The 18,801-nt window shown below is 45.8% G+C and overlaps 1 protein-coding gene across 5 annotated transcripts in view; it reads left to right on the top strand.

The window, feature by feature from the left end:
• Positions 1-15,858, top strand: part of LOC111847770 (protein bicaudal D homolog 2) — a 48,559-nt gene extending 32,701 nt beyond the window's left edge. The window contains exons 3-9 of one of the 5 annotated variants that reach the window (XM_023819250.2): positions 2,026-2,178; positions 2,450-2,905; positions 4,244-5,254; positions 5,532-5,683; positions 10,574-10,796; positions 12,208-12,288; positions 13,787-15,858. In XM_023819250.2, coding sequence (XP_023675018.1) covers positions 2,026-2,178; positions 2,450-2,905; positions 4,244-5,254; positions 5,532-5,683; positions 10,574-10,796; positions 12,208-12,255 — 2,043 coding nt within the window. In that variant the 3' untranslated portion in view covers positions 12,256-12,288; positions 13,787-15,858. Of the gene's footprint in view, positions 1-2,025; positions 2,179-2,449; positions 2,906-4,243; positions 5,255-5,531; positions 5,684-10,573 lie in introns of all 5 variants that reach the window. The other 4 variants (XR_011992014.1, XM_023819249.2, XM_023819251.2 and 1 more) reach the window with 4 other exon arrangements.
• Positions 15,859-18,801: the final 2,943 nt, after the last annotated feature.

Here is an 18,801-nt window from a genome sequence, read left to right on the forward strand (position 1 = left end):
TCCATCCTTAAATACAGTTAGGGTGATGATACACAGGGCACCTTTCTGAGCAATGTTTCCAGGCAATGTTGCTGGCCAATGCTGTTCCGGAGCTTGCCCATTGATATTAGGCAACAGATTTGTATTTCAAAAACTTTGATCAGCAGTGGGAAACTTTTTGCGATCATCCAGATCCAGAGGAGTTGCCCTTTGTCTTTGTTGGCAATTGCCTGGCAACATTACTGAAAAGGTTGTGTTATATCATCACCTTTAGGCTTTTGTTTTGAAAGACTTTACTTAAAGCAGTCATCATAATACGTTATAGATACCTTCATAATACATTATAATGCATTCATAAAGTATTACTGACATGACTAGAACTATTTTTAAAAAGGCATAATACATTATATCCATGCTTATTATGCATTATAAATGCTCTGTCAAGCTGTCATCTTAATGTATTATAGATACCTTCATAATGCATCGTAATGGTTAGTATAAGCCATTATAATGCATTATGAAGATATCTTTAATGCACTATACGAGTGCTTTAAGTAAAGTATTACCATTTGTTTTTGTTGAGCATCCCTGTTTTTGATGGCAAGAAGGAAATGGGAAAGTGTCTATATGAGATGGGTTTTGGTTGTTTGTACAGCCCAGGTATGTTGATCCATCGTCTTGATGCACTAGCAGACCACCCAGGCTGTGCCTGTACCTTTAAGGTCGCCAGTTCAACATGAGTTTCTGTGGTCAGCAGCTGCTGCCCTTTGGATACACAGAAGTTCTTTGAAGCGACTGGTTTCACCCAATCAACCCCTGTTTTGTGGAATGTGGGGCTTTTATTGTGGTCAAATATAAATCTGACTCGAGCATCAGCATCTGTTGCCAAACCCACACACATTCTCATTTGTGGACGTCCTTGTGTGTTTATGGTGGTGTTGACAGTGGGCTTCTAGTGGGGGGGTTCAGGTTACTAATAAGGCAATCCCTGATGTCTGTAGCCAGCGGAGCTAAGGTGTGGACTCCATATGCGTGGTGCCATCCTCTGCTGCAGATTAGATTACTGTCTTTGTGCCCAAACCCCAAACAGCCCATCTGTCCCTACACACCTCAAAGTGCCAAGCCCCAAGTCTCTCTGAAAGCCTACTATCTCCTTGATCTCGGATCTCTGCCCTTCTGATCTGCAATTGCGTGCACATGTTCACACAAACACACACGCGCACACACACCCCCATCCATTCTTGGGGCCACTTTAGAGGAGTATCTGTTTACAGGCACATTCTTGTCGTAGAAAGAGACTTGTGGGCAAAGCTAATTCTACCTGCGCTCTGGGACATCAGCTGGGGTTTGGCTTTCTATAGGCAGCCGGGGTGAAAAGGCCATCAGACAGACTTACCTGATAGGGTTACTTTGGGCCCAAAAGAGGGAATCAAAGGTGAGACCTGCACTGAGAATCCCCCTATGTTTGTTTATGAGTAGAAGTCAAAGCTTCAGCCACCCTGGCTGAAGGAGAACCATCATATTCACACTTTATCAAAGTGTAGCTGAAAAATTACATTCAGCCATCTTGTAGAACTTAAATGAATACAGTACCTTTCAGCTGGACCTTTTAGAATACATGCACTGTGAAGACCTTGTATTATGTAAATATCTATGACAGGGTTCCCCAGTTCCAGTCCTGGAGGGCCTGTTTGCAACAGTTTTCAGATTTTCGTGCTCACACACACATATTAAACCTGGTAATTAAGGGGATCAAGATGTGTTTGAGCAGGGAAAACTGCAAACTGTATTGTATTCTGACCCTCAAAAACTGGAAGTAGCACCTCTGGTCTATGAACATGTTGAATGCTCTGTCAGTAGGTCTCTCTGGAAATACAAACATGTACCGATCCTTTTCATATTTCATTTTCTGTGTGTTGAGAGGCCTCATTGTACCCGGCCACTCCCTGGCCATAGCTATGGATGAAAGCCCACGGTCGCCTGGCCCGTGCTGTTTATCCAGAACATAGTGTGGCTTACTGACCCGACTGTGCCTGGTGTTCCCAGAACCATGAGATGACCGAGCTGCAACGCACACGCCTGCGAGATGACATCAAGGAGTACAAGTTCCGGGAAACGCGCCTCCTGCAGGACTACACCGAGCTGGAAGAGGAGAACATCTCTCTGCAGAAGCAGGTCTCCGTGCTCAAGCAGAATCAGGTACGAGGAGGTTTGGATGCGGTGTGCCTCTTAACCCATGGCGCGATCCCTTTACTCCAATGACTCGATCCCTTTACTCCAATGGCTCTACCTTTTCTGGTCTGACATACTATAAGTTAGTGATTCTAATACAGCATTAACCACAAAATACAGCAGAGTTAGTTCTTCACAAGTTGAGTATTCATTCATCGATCCATCTGTTGTCAGTTCATTCACGCTAGTAAGAGATTAATAGTTGTTTGTTAAGTTTCCTTCTGTCTGTCTCCATCAGGTGGAGTTTGAGGGCCTGAAACATGAAATCCGCCGCTTGGCTGAGGACACAGAGTTCCTGAACAGCCAGCTGGAGGATGCCATCCGCCTGAAGGAGATTGCAGAGAGGCAACTTGGGGAAGCCCTGGAGACCATCAAGACCGAGCGCGAGCAGAAAAACAACCTGCGCAAGGAGCTGTCGCAATACATGAGCATCGGGGACTCCATGTATCACAGCCCCCTCAGCATCTCCCTCGATGGCCTCAAGTTCAGCGATGACATCGCTGAGCCTAACAACGATGACGCTCTCAATGGCTACGACAGCAGCTTCTGCAAGTTGGCAGGCGACGACGACAACAGCAAGGTGTCCACCCCCAAGAAGAGCGACCTCTTCTGCCCCGCCCCCAGCTTGGTCAACGACCTCCTCAGCGAGCTCAACCTCTCGGAGATCCAGAAGCTCAAGCAGCAGCTGATGCAGGTAGGATGGCCAACTCGAGCATGCTGGGTCTTTCTCAATTGTCAAGACGGTGACTGGTTGCCAGATCAGCAGCAGCTTCAGAACTAACATGCTCTCTGCTTCATATGCAAGAAGCAGTATGTATGTTTCAGATTTGCAGCAGCTGCATTGTTTCAGTTTGTAGCTTACAGTCCAGAGTAGCCGCACAGTTCTGAATGACCCATACGGACAGGTCTTAAATTCGAACAACTGAAATTATTATATTAAAAGCATTAGTTGATTTTAAAGGGATTTACAGAGCCTCCATGGGTAAGACAGCGGCCGGACTTCCTGTAGGATGCACAGTCAGAAAGTAGACCCAGCTACTCGAGGCTTTTGGCAGCGTCCCAACCCCTGCTGGAGTACCATGCAGGTTGGTGACCTGGTTCCAGATAACTGCAAGTCTTCCACAAAGGAGCCTGCATTTCTGGTCAGCGACGCTGCAGTTATTTTATATACCACATCAGCTGGGCTCTCTGCACTGCTGAGCTGATATTCTGCAGGGGTCGGATGGGGACCACAGCATGCAGGCCACTGCTGTGCTCTGCTCATGGCCCCTGGCCAGGGCCAAGCTGTTGTATTGGCCAGGTCTACGCTTGGTTCTTATGCAACACTTGAAAGTGGAGATTATTCTATTGCTCCATGGTGCCTGTAACCTCGCCCCACCACCACCATCATCAGACCAACTGATCTGATCTCTGCTTAATTCCTCCTAAATACATTATTTTTTAATTTGAAGATTTTTTCTTTTGGATGTGCCTGGGTCACTCTGCTACAGGTCAGTCAGCTGAGCTTGGCTGAATGGCTGAATTATACATGAAGGTGAACGGGATTCTGGTCCTCATGTTTGATTCATTTGTCACAAAAATAGGACAGCGATGGAATTGCAGAAGCACATGGAAATTCGATCTTCGCTTTGTCTGGCCGTGTTATTAAAGGGCAGCTGTGTTTGGAAAAAGCGTGCTCCTAATTCCTGCATTCGACTTTGAACATAATCCCGTATTTTTCCATTAGCCTGCGGCCATACTTCATGATTGCATTAGGCCAGTATTGGTTGCTGTATGTGTTTTGTTTCTCTGGGGAGCCACATTCCCAAAGCCGTTCAAAAAATCCATGAACAATTTGTCAATACTGCTATGCAAAATATTTCATTTTGTTTTTCATTTCAAGCAAGAACATTGCTGTCAACTAATAGTCCAAGCATAATTGTTACTTTTCCCCCATTCAGGTTTGCTTTTTTAAAATGCTGATAATTAATTTTCCAATACTCTCTTCACCAAGGATGCATGTGAACTTCACTGTCTCATTTGTTCTTTGCAGGTGGAAAGAGAGAAGGTCAACCTCCTGTCAACGCTACAGGACTCCCAGAAACAGCTAGAGCATGCCCGTGGGGCTCTATCTGAGCAGCACGAGAAGGTCAGCCGTCTCACTGAGAACCTCAGTGCCATGAAGAAACTACAGGCCAGCAAAGAGCGTCAGTCAGCCCTGGACAACGAGAAGGAGCGCGACAGCCACGAGGATGGGGACTATTATGAGGTGGACATCAACGGGCCTGAAATCCTGGAGTGCAAGTACAAGGTGGCCATGTCTGATATTGGGGACCTGAAGGAGGAGGTCAAGGAGCTCAAGTCCAAGTACCAGGACTGTCAGTCCAAGTATGAAGAGGAGAAGAACCGCCTAGAGGGCGATGTACAGGCTCTGACGGAGAAGCTGTCTGTGCTGGAGAAGAGCAGCCGCACGGACCGCGGCCAGGTGGAGCGTCTAGAGAAGGAGCTGAAGAAGGTGAGCGACGTGGCCGGAGAGTCTCAGGGAAGCCTCAGTGTTGCCCAGGATGAGCTGGTCACCTTCAGCGAGGAGCTTGCCAACCTCTACAACCACGTGTGCATGTGCAACAACGAGACGCCCAACCGTGTCATGCTCGACTTCTACAAGGAGGGCAGAGGGGTCCGAAACAGCCCCGAAGGACGGGGCCGGCGCTCCCCAATCCTGCTCACCAAGGGGCTGTTCCCCGAGCCCCTTAAGGCCGAAAGCAGTGACAGCGTCCCGTCCCCTGTCTCCTCCCTACCCTCCCCGGTCTCGGACTCCCGCAGGGAACCCATGAACATCTACAACCTGGTGGCCATCATCCGTGACCAGATCAAGCACCTGCAGATGGCTGTGGACCGCACCACTGAGCTCTCCCGTCAGAGGGTGGCCTCGCTGGAGCTGGGTCCTGTAGTAGACAAGGACAAGGAGGCCTGCATGGAGGAGATCCTGAAGTTGAAGTCTCTGCTGAGCACCAAGCGAGAACAGATCGCAACCTTGAGGACTGTGCTGAAGGCCAACAAGCAGGTAAGGGCCTTTCATGGCTATACAGCAGTGTTTCCCAATCCAGTCCTCAGGGACCCACAGTCGCTCCATGTGTTTGCTCCCTCCAAGCTCCCCCACAAACAGCCCACGTTTTTGCTCCCTCCCAGCATATGGGAGGGAGCAAAAACATGGACTGCCTGTGGGTCCCCAAGGACTGGATTAGGAAACACTGCTATACAGCAATATGTGTTGTACCACCATCTTATTTTTTGCTTCTGTGTGAAACTGTCAAGTGAAAATGTGAGATTTGTTCTGACAGACTGCTGAGGTGGCACTGGCCAACCTGAAGAGCAAGTATGAGAACGAGAAGGCCATGGTGACGGAGACCATGATGAAGCTACGCAATGAGCTGAAGGCTCTGAAAGAGGACGCAGCCACCTTCTCCTCCCTCAGGGCCATGTTCGCCACACGGTGAGTTGGCAGAAGCTAACAAACAAATAAACAAACAGGGTGTGTGGTTATGATATTTTCTCTCCACACCCCTGCCTCTGCTAGAGGCTAGAACAGGTTTAATCTTTTCCGTGTGTGTCTACTGGAGATACATTTCAAACAGTGCTTAATTATTATTGGAGATGAGATTAAACTCCCCCCTCCCCCCATGGTAATCTTACTGATTTCCATATGGAGTGGACCGTGCCGGTCTGAACCGGTCTGACTTTACTCCAATCCTTCACAAACACTGGGGAATTTTCTTTTTGAGCATTCAGCTGAAATCAGATTGTGTGTTTCGCAAGCTACCTATTGTTCTTGCTAATAGTTTTCACTGTGTTTCACCACAGATAATCTGGTTGTGCCAGATATTCTGAGATCAGCCTTTCCCATGTAAGGGCGTTTCGCAAGCCGTGAATTGAACACTGATGGATACTAACAAAGAGAACACGATGGCGTTTCACAATCTCATCAATATTCAGCTTAAAATAAATCAGGAAAAAAATACATTTTGATATAGGTCCTCATTTTATTTCAAAGAAAAATTAAATGGTAATGTATGTTAAAGTAGCATCTTAGTTTTGACTAAGTAAATGTGAGTGGTAGCTCATTAGATTCAGATTTAGATGTCAGTTGCAAAGAAAGTCCCTCAAGTAGATCTTACCTGCTCTCTGAATGAGACCCCTGACAATGGAATCATTATTCACCATGAGAAGACTACGTGAATCAGGCTGCCTTGTTTTTTCTTTTATCTTTACACTTTGGCTGCAGATCTTAGGACTAGAGGGGCACTTAAGCTGGCCTGCTATTTGGGAGACTCTGGTAGTATTGGTGAACTTGGCCGGAGAGCAGAGGAGCGTTTCTGTGGCAGTAACAGCTGATGTTCATACCCCTGCTTCAGAAAAGCTCGCTCCATCAGAAAACGTCTCGCTCCATCGACCCTAATGGCCCCTCGTGTGGGGAAAGGTGCCGCCAGCGAGGGGGTGTTTCCTACAGTGCGAGGCGTGAGTGGATGGCGATGAAAGTGAGCACAGTAAGCCGTGATCTGAGAGGCACAGTTCTTGCTCTTAATGGAATGGGCGTGGGGCGTGGCCAGCAGGCCCGGCCCTTCTGTAGAGTGGGAAGTTTCCAAGCATGGAATGTTTCGAGTCTTGGGTCTTCACATTTATTGGGACATTGTGGCTTTGCAATGAACGTGGAAAAGGTTTAAAGTCTGCCCAAAGGTATCTCGCAAAACCACCAATTTTGTGTTGCAAGAATAAGAACTTGAGTCCTAGAGTCACCAGGTTTACTTGGTAGGAGGCTAAGCGTAGCCTCAAAACACGTCCTTTCAGGAGCGCAACAGAATGTGAAGAATGAACGGTGCGATGGCAAAGACGAGCTACCAAGACGGCAATTATGGAACTATGTGAACTGGGGGTTATGAAACAAGGTTTCTCATTAACTCTATCAGAGCCCGTTTTAATGCTGAACACATACATGTGTTGAGTAGGAAGGGACTAGCATGGGCTGTGTGAATGTAGGCATGTACTGGTTGCATTAGGCTTGATAATCAGGAAGGGCCTGTAAGTGCCTATTTGCGAAATTCAGGTATCACATTAAACCAAAATGTGGTCCAGCCAGATTTGAGCAGGGTAGGGCATTTTGCTGCCTTATAATTCAAGAAACCACACTATTCTAATTATACCTCTGTTATATACATGTAATTGTCATTGGAAGAAAATTGTTGATGACTGTAACAGTTCCTGGCAGAAACTGTATCACCGATAGCTTGTTTTACTGGTTGTATTAACAGTTTTGGCCATAACTATGTGTTTAGGTCCTGCTCTGCTAAGAGCTGTAGCAGTTTGCTCTGTGCTCCCTATGAATCTGAATTGCTCAAACCCAAAGTGGAATCGATTCTCTTTTGGCTGCTTCTGGCTTGCTGTAAGTGTTGAGGAGTTCTCAATGAGGTCATTGTCATGACATGGCCCGATGTGTGTCACAGCTGTTTGCAAAGCAAGAAGTGACTTAGCCCCTGATTGGTTGCACACACATGCGGCAATAGTGCCCCCCTCCCTCATTGCTCTCTGACTCGCAAGGAGCAGCATTGGTATGCTAATGACCAGCCCAGAGTGTCTGCTAGGCGGAAGGCCCCCTTTCTCAGGGCCTGCAGAGACATACGTGCCACTCTGGAGTTTCCCACACTCCACAACTGCCCTCTCGTCCTGCTTGGGGGGGTGGGGGGATCCCTTAACTCATTAATGAAGCAGGTTACTTTCCAAAATTCAGTTACTACATGCTTGTGGCGTTTTAATACTCACATAAACTATGAGTTTCTTGCCTGCAGTGCCTCAGTTAACTTTTTTTTAAATTCCTTTTTTAGAGAATTTAACGGAAGCTATTGGGTAAGCTTGTTAAAACCTTATGACATTAATATATACTTAACCAGAAAGCACTGATGTCAGACAGCTGGGTTTTTAGTTGAAACTTTGATGTCATTTGTTCCTTCTTGAGCTCCTGGGAGTTCCTCAGTGTTCCTCCATCCCCCCCCAGTAATTGGCTGTGCTCCGACGTGATTGGTGGCTGGCCGTGACTGACGGGGTAGCTCACAGCTGATTGTTTTAAGGCTTTGGAAAGAGACCAATCCTTTTCTATCGATTCAGTCAATGTCGCAACTGTTCCAAGACAAAGGGCATCAGTCCCACCATTGTGGGAGAACAGCCCCAGTTTGTCAGGGAAAATGGGGACCCATTAAAAGGCATCGCTTGGAGAAAAGAGGGGGATTTCTTTTCCCGGGAAAATGTCTGACCTTTTTACCTTTAAACCAGTCTTCATTTATGGGAAGGCTCCCCTAAACAAAAGGCTTGAGCTAAAGGGGTGTCACTAATATGCATTGTGGATTTGGGGGGGGGGGGGGGGGCGTGTGACACACACCCACAATTGCCCCCCATGGGGGTCACAATAGGCTACGTTCTCTCGGCACAGCTGGGCTCCCGGATCATAGCGGCTGGGAGACCCTACAGACCCCAGACCAGCCCCCCCCCCCCCCAGATGATATTTAACATTCACACGTTATCACGTTATGTGACAGTCAGTGGTCCAACCTGGTCCAAAATCAAATATGTGTTTGCTGATGACTAACTAGCAAATTTAGCTAGCTGCCTATTTTGGTAACTCCAGATGGTTTTTACAGTAGATGGGTGGAAAATGAACCCAGGAATGTAATGGTGAAATTATTGCTTATTGCAGAGGAATGGGTTAAGCTGGATTATTTTTTCTTCCTGTCGTCTTAAAGGCTCCCTCAAGAGTGAGACGTAAGATTAGATACACCTGCGTTTGCACGGTCTTTCAGGAATGCTGCTACCACCATGTTTGACTAGAATCCGTGCGTATTTCTGGTTAACGTGATGGGACAGAACCAAAGCCAGAACTCTATTCGTCTACATTGATTTGCAATAAGTATTTTATGAGGGTAAACTGTGCAATACTTTCACCGCTATGAGTGTGTTCCACTGGTGTTTTACACACTGGGCTGATGTCCACCCCATGGATGTGTTCCTCACAGCTGTACGGTTCGCAGGACGTGTAGACTGATATCTTTCCCAGCATGTTTGGACTTAATAGATGCAGCCAGCAGCTTTAAATTCAGTCCTGAGCCTGGGTTTGAGCAGAGAAGAGTAGAGATTTTGGATAATTGTTCCTGTACACATGAACACCAGTGTTTGTTCTGAGTCGATCCGCATTGCTTTGTGCTGCTAAGGCGCTAATTGCTAGTTTCTCTGGGCTGTGACAGTGTCCCTGAGAATGTGGCGCCTCCTGGTAGCTTGTCAGGTAGCAGAAGCTGTCGGCACAAACTTGTGCGACATGAGGAGCTGCAAGCCGACCCCCCTGTCACAGCAAGCTGACTGCCGTCTCGGGTCAGAGCCCAACTCTGCTCATGGGAGGCTGGATTCCACCCCCGCCCTCACTGGGGGCTGCCTCTTCCTAGGGAAGAATCGCTGCCCTCTAGCAGCCAATGCCGGAACTGACCAGGCCACCTGCATGTTTAGATAATGAGTTAAGCTGAGTTTTACTTTTGTCTAAGCTCTTCTTATACCTGTTGATTTTTTTGTTTTAGTAGAGTGCCTGCGTGTTGATGTGGTAGTTTTTCTTCCGTGTTTTGCAGACTTGGATAATAGGCGCGTATGAGATTCTTGCATTAGTCAATCTGATGCTTGGAGGATGTGGGAAGGAGCTGTGTTTATGTGAATAGCAGGGCATTGTGGGAAGCCCTCTGATTGGGTGCCCTGGGATTTTTTATTTATTTATTTTTTTTAAAGTCGCAGGAACTCAGTTGTGCGTACCCTGCAGTGTAACTGCAGAGGGGATGGGAGCGTGGGTTCTGAAGCTCATGCAGTGTTTGGTCCTCTAGGGGAGAAGTAGTGCCTGTTGGCAGATTTTAAGATGTAGAAACTCTATCCTGTGGAATTTTAAGACTGGAGTGTAGCTTTTTTTTTTGTTTGTTTTTGCTCCTTGGTTACCAGATTTATGCATGTCTTCGGCAGAAGTCTGCCTCCTGCTGGCGCACCGAGCGAACTGCAGCTCCGTCCCCCAGAGTTTTATTGCGTGAAGTTCCCATGACTTCATGTTCTGCCCATTTTAATACTGCATTTCAGAGAGGATTACGCGAGGCGTATTTCATGCTGCTTCCCTGTGGGATGGTGGGTGGACAGTAAGTGGTCGTTGAGCCGCTTCTGAGGTCATTTAGGGAATATCTGACACAGAGGTGCAGACAGTGACCACCAGTAGGGGGCTGTATCTCACATGTCTGTGCAGTCCCGTGCCCCGTGACCTTTCATACAAATATAGGTGACCTTTAACCCGTGCTCTACTCCTCCTCCCTTGCGGCAGGTGTGACGAGTACGTGACACAGCTGGATGAGATGCAGAGGCAGCTGGCCGCGGCCGAGGACGAGAAGAAGACGCTGAACTCGCTGCTGCGCATGGCCATCCAGCAGAAGCTGGCCCTGACGCAGAGGCTGGAGGACCTGGAGTTCGACCACGAGCAGCTGCGGCGGGGCAGCCGTGCCAAGACGGGCCCCTCCCGTGCCAAGGGCGCCCCCGCCAACCCACATGTAAGTCACGGGCAGTCCTGCGCGGGGCGCGCCGAGTCCAGCGGCATCGCCGGGCCTGTGGTCTTCTGCAGCGAGAAGTACAAGATCTACTGCGACTAGAGGGGGCGGCGGGCGGCCTGACAGGATGGCCGCTTGGGTGGGGGGTGTGGGGGGGGGGTCAGGCAGGCACCTGCTCGCTTCTGCTCTGACTCTGCTCCAGATGCCAGACTGACATCTCTTAGCGTGACGCCGCCAACCACTGCGACTTCAGAGCTCGGGGGCCTGTGACTCTATCCGTCTCTCTCCGTCTCTCGTTGCTGCTCGCCGTGGGCTGCGTCTCGCCAGGACAGCATCTGCATCGCTTCTTGCGTTGTGGGACTGTGCTCATCCCCCCCACACACCTTCCAACTAGCCCCGCCCCCAACTGTCTCCTAGGACCCCAATGTTGGCCACCAAGCATTGGTGGTTATATTTTGTTTATTTTGTTTTGTTTTTTTTTCTAATTAGTGGTTATCCCCAAAGTAGACCAAAGCGTTAGTGGAGGCAGTTACCCATGATTCCTGTGGGTTTTGGGGGGGATGGGCAATGATTTAGCAGTAATCTTATTGCACTTATGTTTACACTCAATAAAATATGCAAAGATGCATTAAATTGGTTAGGAATTGGGTGCACAAGATGACTTAACAGTTCACACTTTAAAGGAGGAAATCTCAAATGATGGGTCTATTCCGATTTGGGACTTTGACTCCGAAACGCGTTCGATTTCCTGCCGCGTCAGTGGGAGTGGGGTCTCGGCCTCCCGCACCCACGAGCACCACTGTTTGTTCTGTGTCGATTTGCTTTGCTCTGTGCTGCTAATATGCTAATTGCTGGCTTTTATGGGCTCTGGCTATTAACAGTTTTGTTCCCGGTGTAACTAAGTACAGCACAGGCGGCCACATGGCTGTGACCCCCCCCCCTGACGGACAAAGGGGACGTCTCAGAGCGAGAATAAGTAGTCGTTTGGTTTAGGGAGTTCTCTCAGAGCCATATGGAGGAGGAGAGTGAGATGAAGTCGGAAATGAAGCGTGCTTCTTATCAGGTGCCTCAGATCTTTAAATTATAAACAAGCAGAAGGAACCTGGAGCGAGATACAAATGATACTGTGAGCAGGCACTAATAGTATTGATTCTTTTGGAAACTTTATTAACTAAAAGAGCACAATAGAATGGCACTCTGACTCTGAGACCAACACAGACCTGTAGAAGTGCCTCTTGGAGTATCTGGATGTCAAGTCCTGTGTTTTTCCTTTTCTTTCTTCCCAAGCTAATGCTGATCTCTCCCTCTTTCGAGTTTCCCTGGAGCTGCTAAGCTTTCCGCTGGCTAAGCTCTGCGTCTCTAACGTTGTCCTGCTCCTTCTGTCCCGCCACTCTCTCTCTCTCTCCCTCTTTAGATTGTCAGCAGCTTGTTTCCTTCATCTCGCCAGCCTACCTTTAAGTAGGGGAGGAAAAATAGATCCTCATGTTGTCATCAGGTAATTTTTCCTCTTGCGTGCAACGTTCTCTCATTGGAGAAATCAGCTCTGCTTGTATGATATACTGTATGTGAATCTTAAAAAAAAAATGCATCAGTGTTTTGAAGACATGGCAAATGGAATAGAAGTAGAAGTCAACCGTTTGCCTTGATCTCATTTGTATAAGTGGTGGAAAGGAGTTTGCGTACTGTTTTTTAATTAAATGCTTTGATATGCAAGCTAGGCATTTGAAAATATGTGGGGCATTTATTAATAGTTTGTTTTACTAATAAAAGCAGGGTTGATATGAGAAAAATATGCTTTCTAATACATAACCAGTATACTTTTTTCTTACTAATCATATATTCTAAATATAAAGCGTTTGGGTTTTGATTTCCCAAATTGCTTGTTAGCTCTTGAAAATGAATGAGAAATTTAACCACTTGAGTTAATGTTTTTGCAGAATTTGGAGGAATAGATTTAATAGTCAACCCTGCTTTTTTCCAGCTTTGCTGCAACCGTGTTTCAAGGTCTTTTAGGTTATTAACGTTAGGAGCCAACGAGACTTTGATAACAGAAATAATAGAATAGTAGTAATGATATTGTGCATTTTATGGTAGAGTCCAAACACTTTCCTCCATTGAGAATCAACAAAATGATTCTCTGTTTTCGCAAAGTTTTCTGGTTTGGCGAAAAGCACATTAGCTACTTGATGCAAAATCAAAGGTCTCTCAAAGTAAACGGTGGCAATAGGCACTCAGACATAAAGCGTGTGCCTGTTAGTCTGAGAGAGTTTTTAACCGTGATTTTTTTACCATGGTAAAATGTGGTATTTATTCTTCTATGACCTGGATGGCTGTTCCCGCCGTGGCTTTTGGATTCAGACTCTCCTTTCCGTTAGCCGACATGCTTGCGCCCCGATATCGCCTCCTCTCGAGTTTCCCTGAGAATGCGGTGAACCTTTTCTTTTTAGCATCCGTTTAGCGGTTTCTGGAGGAAAGACGGTAGATCGTCCGGTTTGAGATCCACGTGCCCATCAGGACACAGCATGTGAACTCTGACTTTCCTACCTCTGCTTGCAGGCTCCCCCCTCTTCAGTTTGCCAAGCCTTTGTTTTTAACCGCCCCCCCCCCCACTCCACTCACAAACAGTGATCTGCATGCCCCCGCCTCCTCCGTTTTTTGCTCTGCTGCATGAGCTGAGCTCCTGGGTCTGGTACTTGTGAGCCATCGACCTCCTGCACATGCTGCTCTTCCTGTGTGTGGCTGACTCTGGGCTTTGTGCTTTCATAACATCTGAAAAGGCAGCAACGCCACGCCCTAACGACACTGGCAGCTGCTAACCTGCGGGCACTAACCTCTGCCCTTAACTAACTCAGTTTTCCAACCGCAGCGTGTGGTTGGTTTATTTATGATTTTAATGCAAAGGTCCTGCTTGCTACTCATATTTACCCAATTACAATTTTAATGGCTAAATATCATTTTTAATGCTGATTTTGATTTATGTCTCCATTTTGCAGTAATGTAGTTCAGCCTGGATGCGGAGCTTCCGGCAGAGCGAGAGGCAAACGTGGCCGGCTCCCCGTTAGGCGCCCCTCCCGCAGATAGCGTTGCTTGGCCAATAGGACTTAAGAATTCCACACGGAGAACTTTTTTTTCTCTTTCCCTTCCTCTAATTGGCAAAAAAGCGAAACGGACGTGTCCCGGTCGCCGCATTCGGAATGTGAAACGAAGCGCAGCTACTTTGCAGCCGCAGCTGCGGGGAAGTGATGCTCACAAGTACCGAGGAGAAGCTGGACCTCCTGTCCCGCAGCGACCAAGGGTCTGCGAGAGAAGCGGGGGCTGCTTTGTGTTTTCCTCAGTGTTCTTACAGATCGATCCTGTGCACTTTTCACTCTTCGGTTTTACACTTTAGGGAAATTTTGTGGCGCTGTGGTTAGTCAGTCTGACCCTTGTATTTTTAAATATTATTGTTTTTTTTTATGCATCTCTTTGCACACGCCACTAAAACAGAATTTCTCACCATCATTACACTACAAACCAGAGCTCAACATTCTCCCCTTCACTGAATTAATCCTTAACTCAGATCATAGACTTATTTTTTATTTTTTATCATAATTATTGTTATTGTTTGTTGTTATTTACTGATATGATACTGCCATGTTCTGAACAAAATCCAGGGTAAGCAAATTCTGGGGTTTTTTCATGTATTATTATTCTTAGGAATAGCTCAAAGTAACAAGGAGAAACTTGACGTTGTTCTGGTTTAAATGGTAGTAGGCACTTGAAAACCATGAATGAATTGACTAGTATTTCCAATTCATTTCCAGAATTTCTGGGATAAAGATTCAGGAGGGATCACTGATGGACAGAATTTTTTGCAAGTGTTCTAATTAAATTCCAAATTGGAATTGTTTCATTCTCTCTTTGTTTACCGTGCCAAATCTTGGTACATTTTTAGGTTTTTGAAAATGAAATGGAGGAGAAAAAAAGCAGGAAGTAGGCTGCTGGAGAACATTTGTGATTTGGGTTCCCTATCTCAGCGCCTTGTTTTGTTCTGCTCTCATTCTGACCAGTAGTGCCTTTTATTTCAAGGGAGAATCTTAGCCTAGTTGGATGACTTAGGATGAAATTAAGCTACTAGCAACAAATCTTAGCAGAGTTTAGGAGCAATAAGTGCAAAAAGCATGTCCCTTTTTGCATGAGTCTGACTAGTTACATGAAATGGAAATTGTACTGAATTCTGTAAGTCAGTGATCCCTGGAGGATGCAAATTCAGGGCTTTAGTGAAGTTTTTTAATCATACTTTGGGAACCAAAAATAATCACTTTGGCCTCCTAATGAATAAAAGCGGTAAGATATAACACATTTGTGGGTGCAGGATGGTATACTATTTGAAATATTAACGTATCAATAGCTTTGTATGGTGGTGATGGTAACGTGGTATCAATAGTATTGTTGGCAAATGTGTAAGCTTTTTTGTATTTTCTTTTTTATACATCTAAGCATTGTTATTTCAGTAAACAGAAAGCAGACTCCGCATCTACAAGCTTGGTGTGGCGTTTGTAGCCATATGGTTTGTGGAGGCATCAAAATGTTGAGTTATTGATGTGGTTGGAAAGTTTTAAAAATTTTGAGTGCAATTCAGATGCTGTTTTACTTGGGTAAAGGTTTTCTGTTTGCTGGAAGCGATTGCATTATGATTAGCCGTGCAAAACTTTATCATCCTTCTGTTACAGTATTGATCATTTGATACCTTTATATGAATTAATGACTTCACCTGTATGTCGGTATTTATTTAAAAGATGTCTTGCAGTACTGTATTACTTTAATGTGCATTACGATTAGTGGCAAAAATGATCTTGACTTATGCATGTTATTCAGTCATGGGACCTTTACACAGAGGTGAAAAGAAAAATGCACAACTTCAAAAAATGTAAGCTAAAATGGAAAAATGTATAATTTTAGGCGTTAATAATGTATTACTTACAAACTAATCCTAAAGAGAATTGTTTTGTTTTCTCTAGAAAGGCTGTGTGTCTGTGTAAAGGTAGTCATACTGGCTAAATCAATAAAGTTGGATTAAACCATTCCTAAGACTCGTCTTTCTGCATCTCTTTCTCTTCCGGCACATTCTTCTGTCCCGCTCTGCTGCTCGGTCTCTGCACACACACCCGTCTTGTAGCAGCACTGCCTGAAGACCGTCTGGAGTGTCTGACCTTCTGTCCAGGCACTTCCTGCCGGCTCCCTGGAGGGCCAGCGGCCCATTTTTGGCCCAGTTTCTTGGTGACCCACAGACATTCTTGCCCCCCCCCTCCCCCTCCCAATTCAAGTTGCAAAGACTTAATCGCGTTCCTCTACAGCTGTGCCTGATTACCATGGTAAGGCCTGGGTCTCCTGTTTTATAAGAGGCCTTGTGTTGCGGGCCAGTGCTTGAAAGAACTCCAGAAATGTATGGGCAGCAGCTCAGCCAGTAGTCCATCATCTGCAGTTATGAATCCGGCCACAAGGCCGTTCAGCTTCTGTGTTCTTGGACGAATCTTTGTAATCGTTACCGTGAGGCTCTTCGAAACTCCTTTTGACTCCAACCTTCTGTTGCATTCAGTTGTTTTCCATCATATAATAGAAGGTGATCAAGTAAATAATTATGAAAGGAAAATTCTGGAGTTAAAAACGAAACTTAATATTTGTGCGAGATACTTGCTTGTTAGTCTGATGTGATTATTCAGGATCGCACCCTCCCCGCACCAAACTGCTCTGAACATTAAGACTTTTAGAATAACTACATCTGATTCAAGTCGTTCTTACGAGTGCCGGGAAGATTATCACTATCCTGGGCAGATGGCAGGGTACCTCAGTGTTTTCAGGGTGCGTATTGGATACAGCTATACTGTAAATATAGCCACCCCTTGACACTATGCAGCAGTTGACCACAGCATGCCTAAATAATGGTGATTTGTATAAGGGGCAAGGAAGTGATCCCGGTGGCAGCGTATTACGTCATTCATGACAAAGGATCTATTGATAGGGCAGTCATGTGTGGAAAGCTGTGGATTGAGACTGCTTCAACACTAGACTGTTGCTTAGCAATACTCCTGAGACTGGTAGTCACTTGGCTACCAGCTGAATTAGTCTGTTCTCTTCTGAGGTGTAGTATTTCCTACGTCCACAGAGTGTCACTGCAACTTGTTAAAGCAGCAAACACTTTGTCTCCTGCTGTAATGTGTATTGCTGCAGTTATGGTAAGTGTGTCCTTAACCCATCTTCTGGAAAAGCAAATAAAATGCCCGATCTTTATTGCCTTCCACCATTGAAGCTTTACGGTAAGTGTATATCTACAGTCGGTCAGTGTTCTTAAAGATACATGTGTTGAGTGGTGCCTTGTGACTGTTGGCATGTCAGCAATGTTGTGCCAGCGTGTTTAGATATTCCGACAGGTGCAGCATTCATCAATCAATCTGTTCCTCCAGTCTTTTGGCCGTTCCTTCTCCCGCTGTTCCTTGGGAATGATGATGTCACTTTAGTCGCATCTGCAAGTGCCAGCGTCAAGGTCCCAGGTCTTAGAGAAGCACCGTATCTTTCTTCTGCGGGGGGTTCAGCCCACAAAAGGCCTTTTCTTTCACCTCCTGCTTGTCATGTGATGCCAAGGACACATGAGTGGCCTTAAGGGTGCAGTGTTAGGTGGTCAGATAGACACCATTTATTATATTACCGGTACATGCACTGTCTACTGACAGTTTGCATTGTGGCCAAATCGCTTCAACCTTCCACAAACTCTGGTGGGCCAAACATAACCCTCTTGATTATTCTATGCTCTCTGAAGATCATTTTAAATATTACATTTTACATAAATATTACACCTATATAAAACATTTGTGAACTTTAAAATGATCTGGTTCCTAAGAACCAGAATAGTTCCTAAAATGTGGTCCATCTCTGGCATAATACAAAATATTCTTATTTAACAAACAACACAATATTTTGCATTGGTCATCAATTCAAAAAGTATGTGAACCTCATAAAAAGAGACTAATTGGAGACATGTTCCAGTTCAGGTGTGGGTTTGATGTGCCCATCCATATAAAAAAACAAAACAAAAACTCGCTATGAGTGGGTGTCCTACAAAGACTGGGCAAGACCACACCACAGAATCCTCAGACAAGTCACAACTAACTAACTGTTGTTAATATGGCCCCTCTCAAAAAGTTACCTCATGGTTGCAAGTAGTGTTAACATCAGCTAGTGAGTTTAATCAGAAGAACACAGCAACATTAACAGAAAGTGCTGCTTCCACATCTAAATAAGGAACACATTCATTCTATTTTTACTGTAGTGACCTTTTGTGGCCATTAGAGGGGGCAAACCTTAACGGCCCCACACAAATGCCTTGTTTGAATGGTGGTTAACACCCCTGCTGCCCAAGAGTGTCAGGAAAGAGCCTGCGGGCAGCTATTTATTGCACTTGGTGACATTTGTGTTTTATCATAAGGCAAAAAACACTGGTGTGCCATTCATGGGAAGTTACCGTGATGGTTGTGAATGTCATGTGAGAATATCTTTATTATTGAAATATCAGCTCGTGTTTTGGGAGCTATTCATACAGAAATGCAGATAATTCACACACTTTAACTCTGCATTGCATGTTGGTTGCTATTGTAATTTTGTATTCATAATTGAAAAGCACTATGTTCCAGATTCTTTTGTGTGATGAGCCTCATTAATGGGCTCTCACTGATGGAACAGGGCATCTGCCCCAAACCATTACATATCACCAAATGGCTGTTTTTGCCCGAAACCCTTACAATGAATCTCCGACTGAAGGGTTCTGTCCTGCTCCAGCCCTTCGGCTTTTTGAGCCAGGCTGCACCTTCAGAAGGGAGACAGGCAGGAGTCCTGATTGAATCAGACTGCTGTTCTGCTCCACAGACTGGAGCATTTCTCATCCTGTTGAGTCAAACCAAATCTCTTCAGTGGAAAGTGAAACAAAAGTACACACACACACTATATGGTCAAAAATGATAGAACACTTGGCCAT

The sequence above is a fragment of the Paramormyrops kingsleyae genome, chromosome 6 (assembly GCF_048594095.1).
Source record: "Paramormyrops kingsleyae isolate MSU_618 chromosome 6, PKINGS_0.4, whole genome shotgun sequence".
Lineage (NCBI taxonomy): Eukaryota > Metazoa > Chordata > Actinopteri > Osteoglossiformes > Mormyridae > Paramormyrops > Paramormyrops kingsleyae.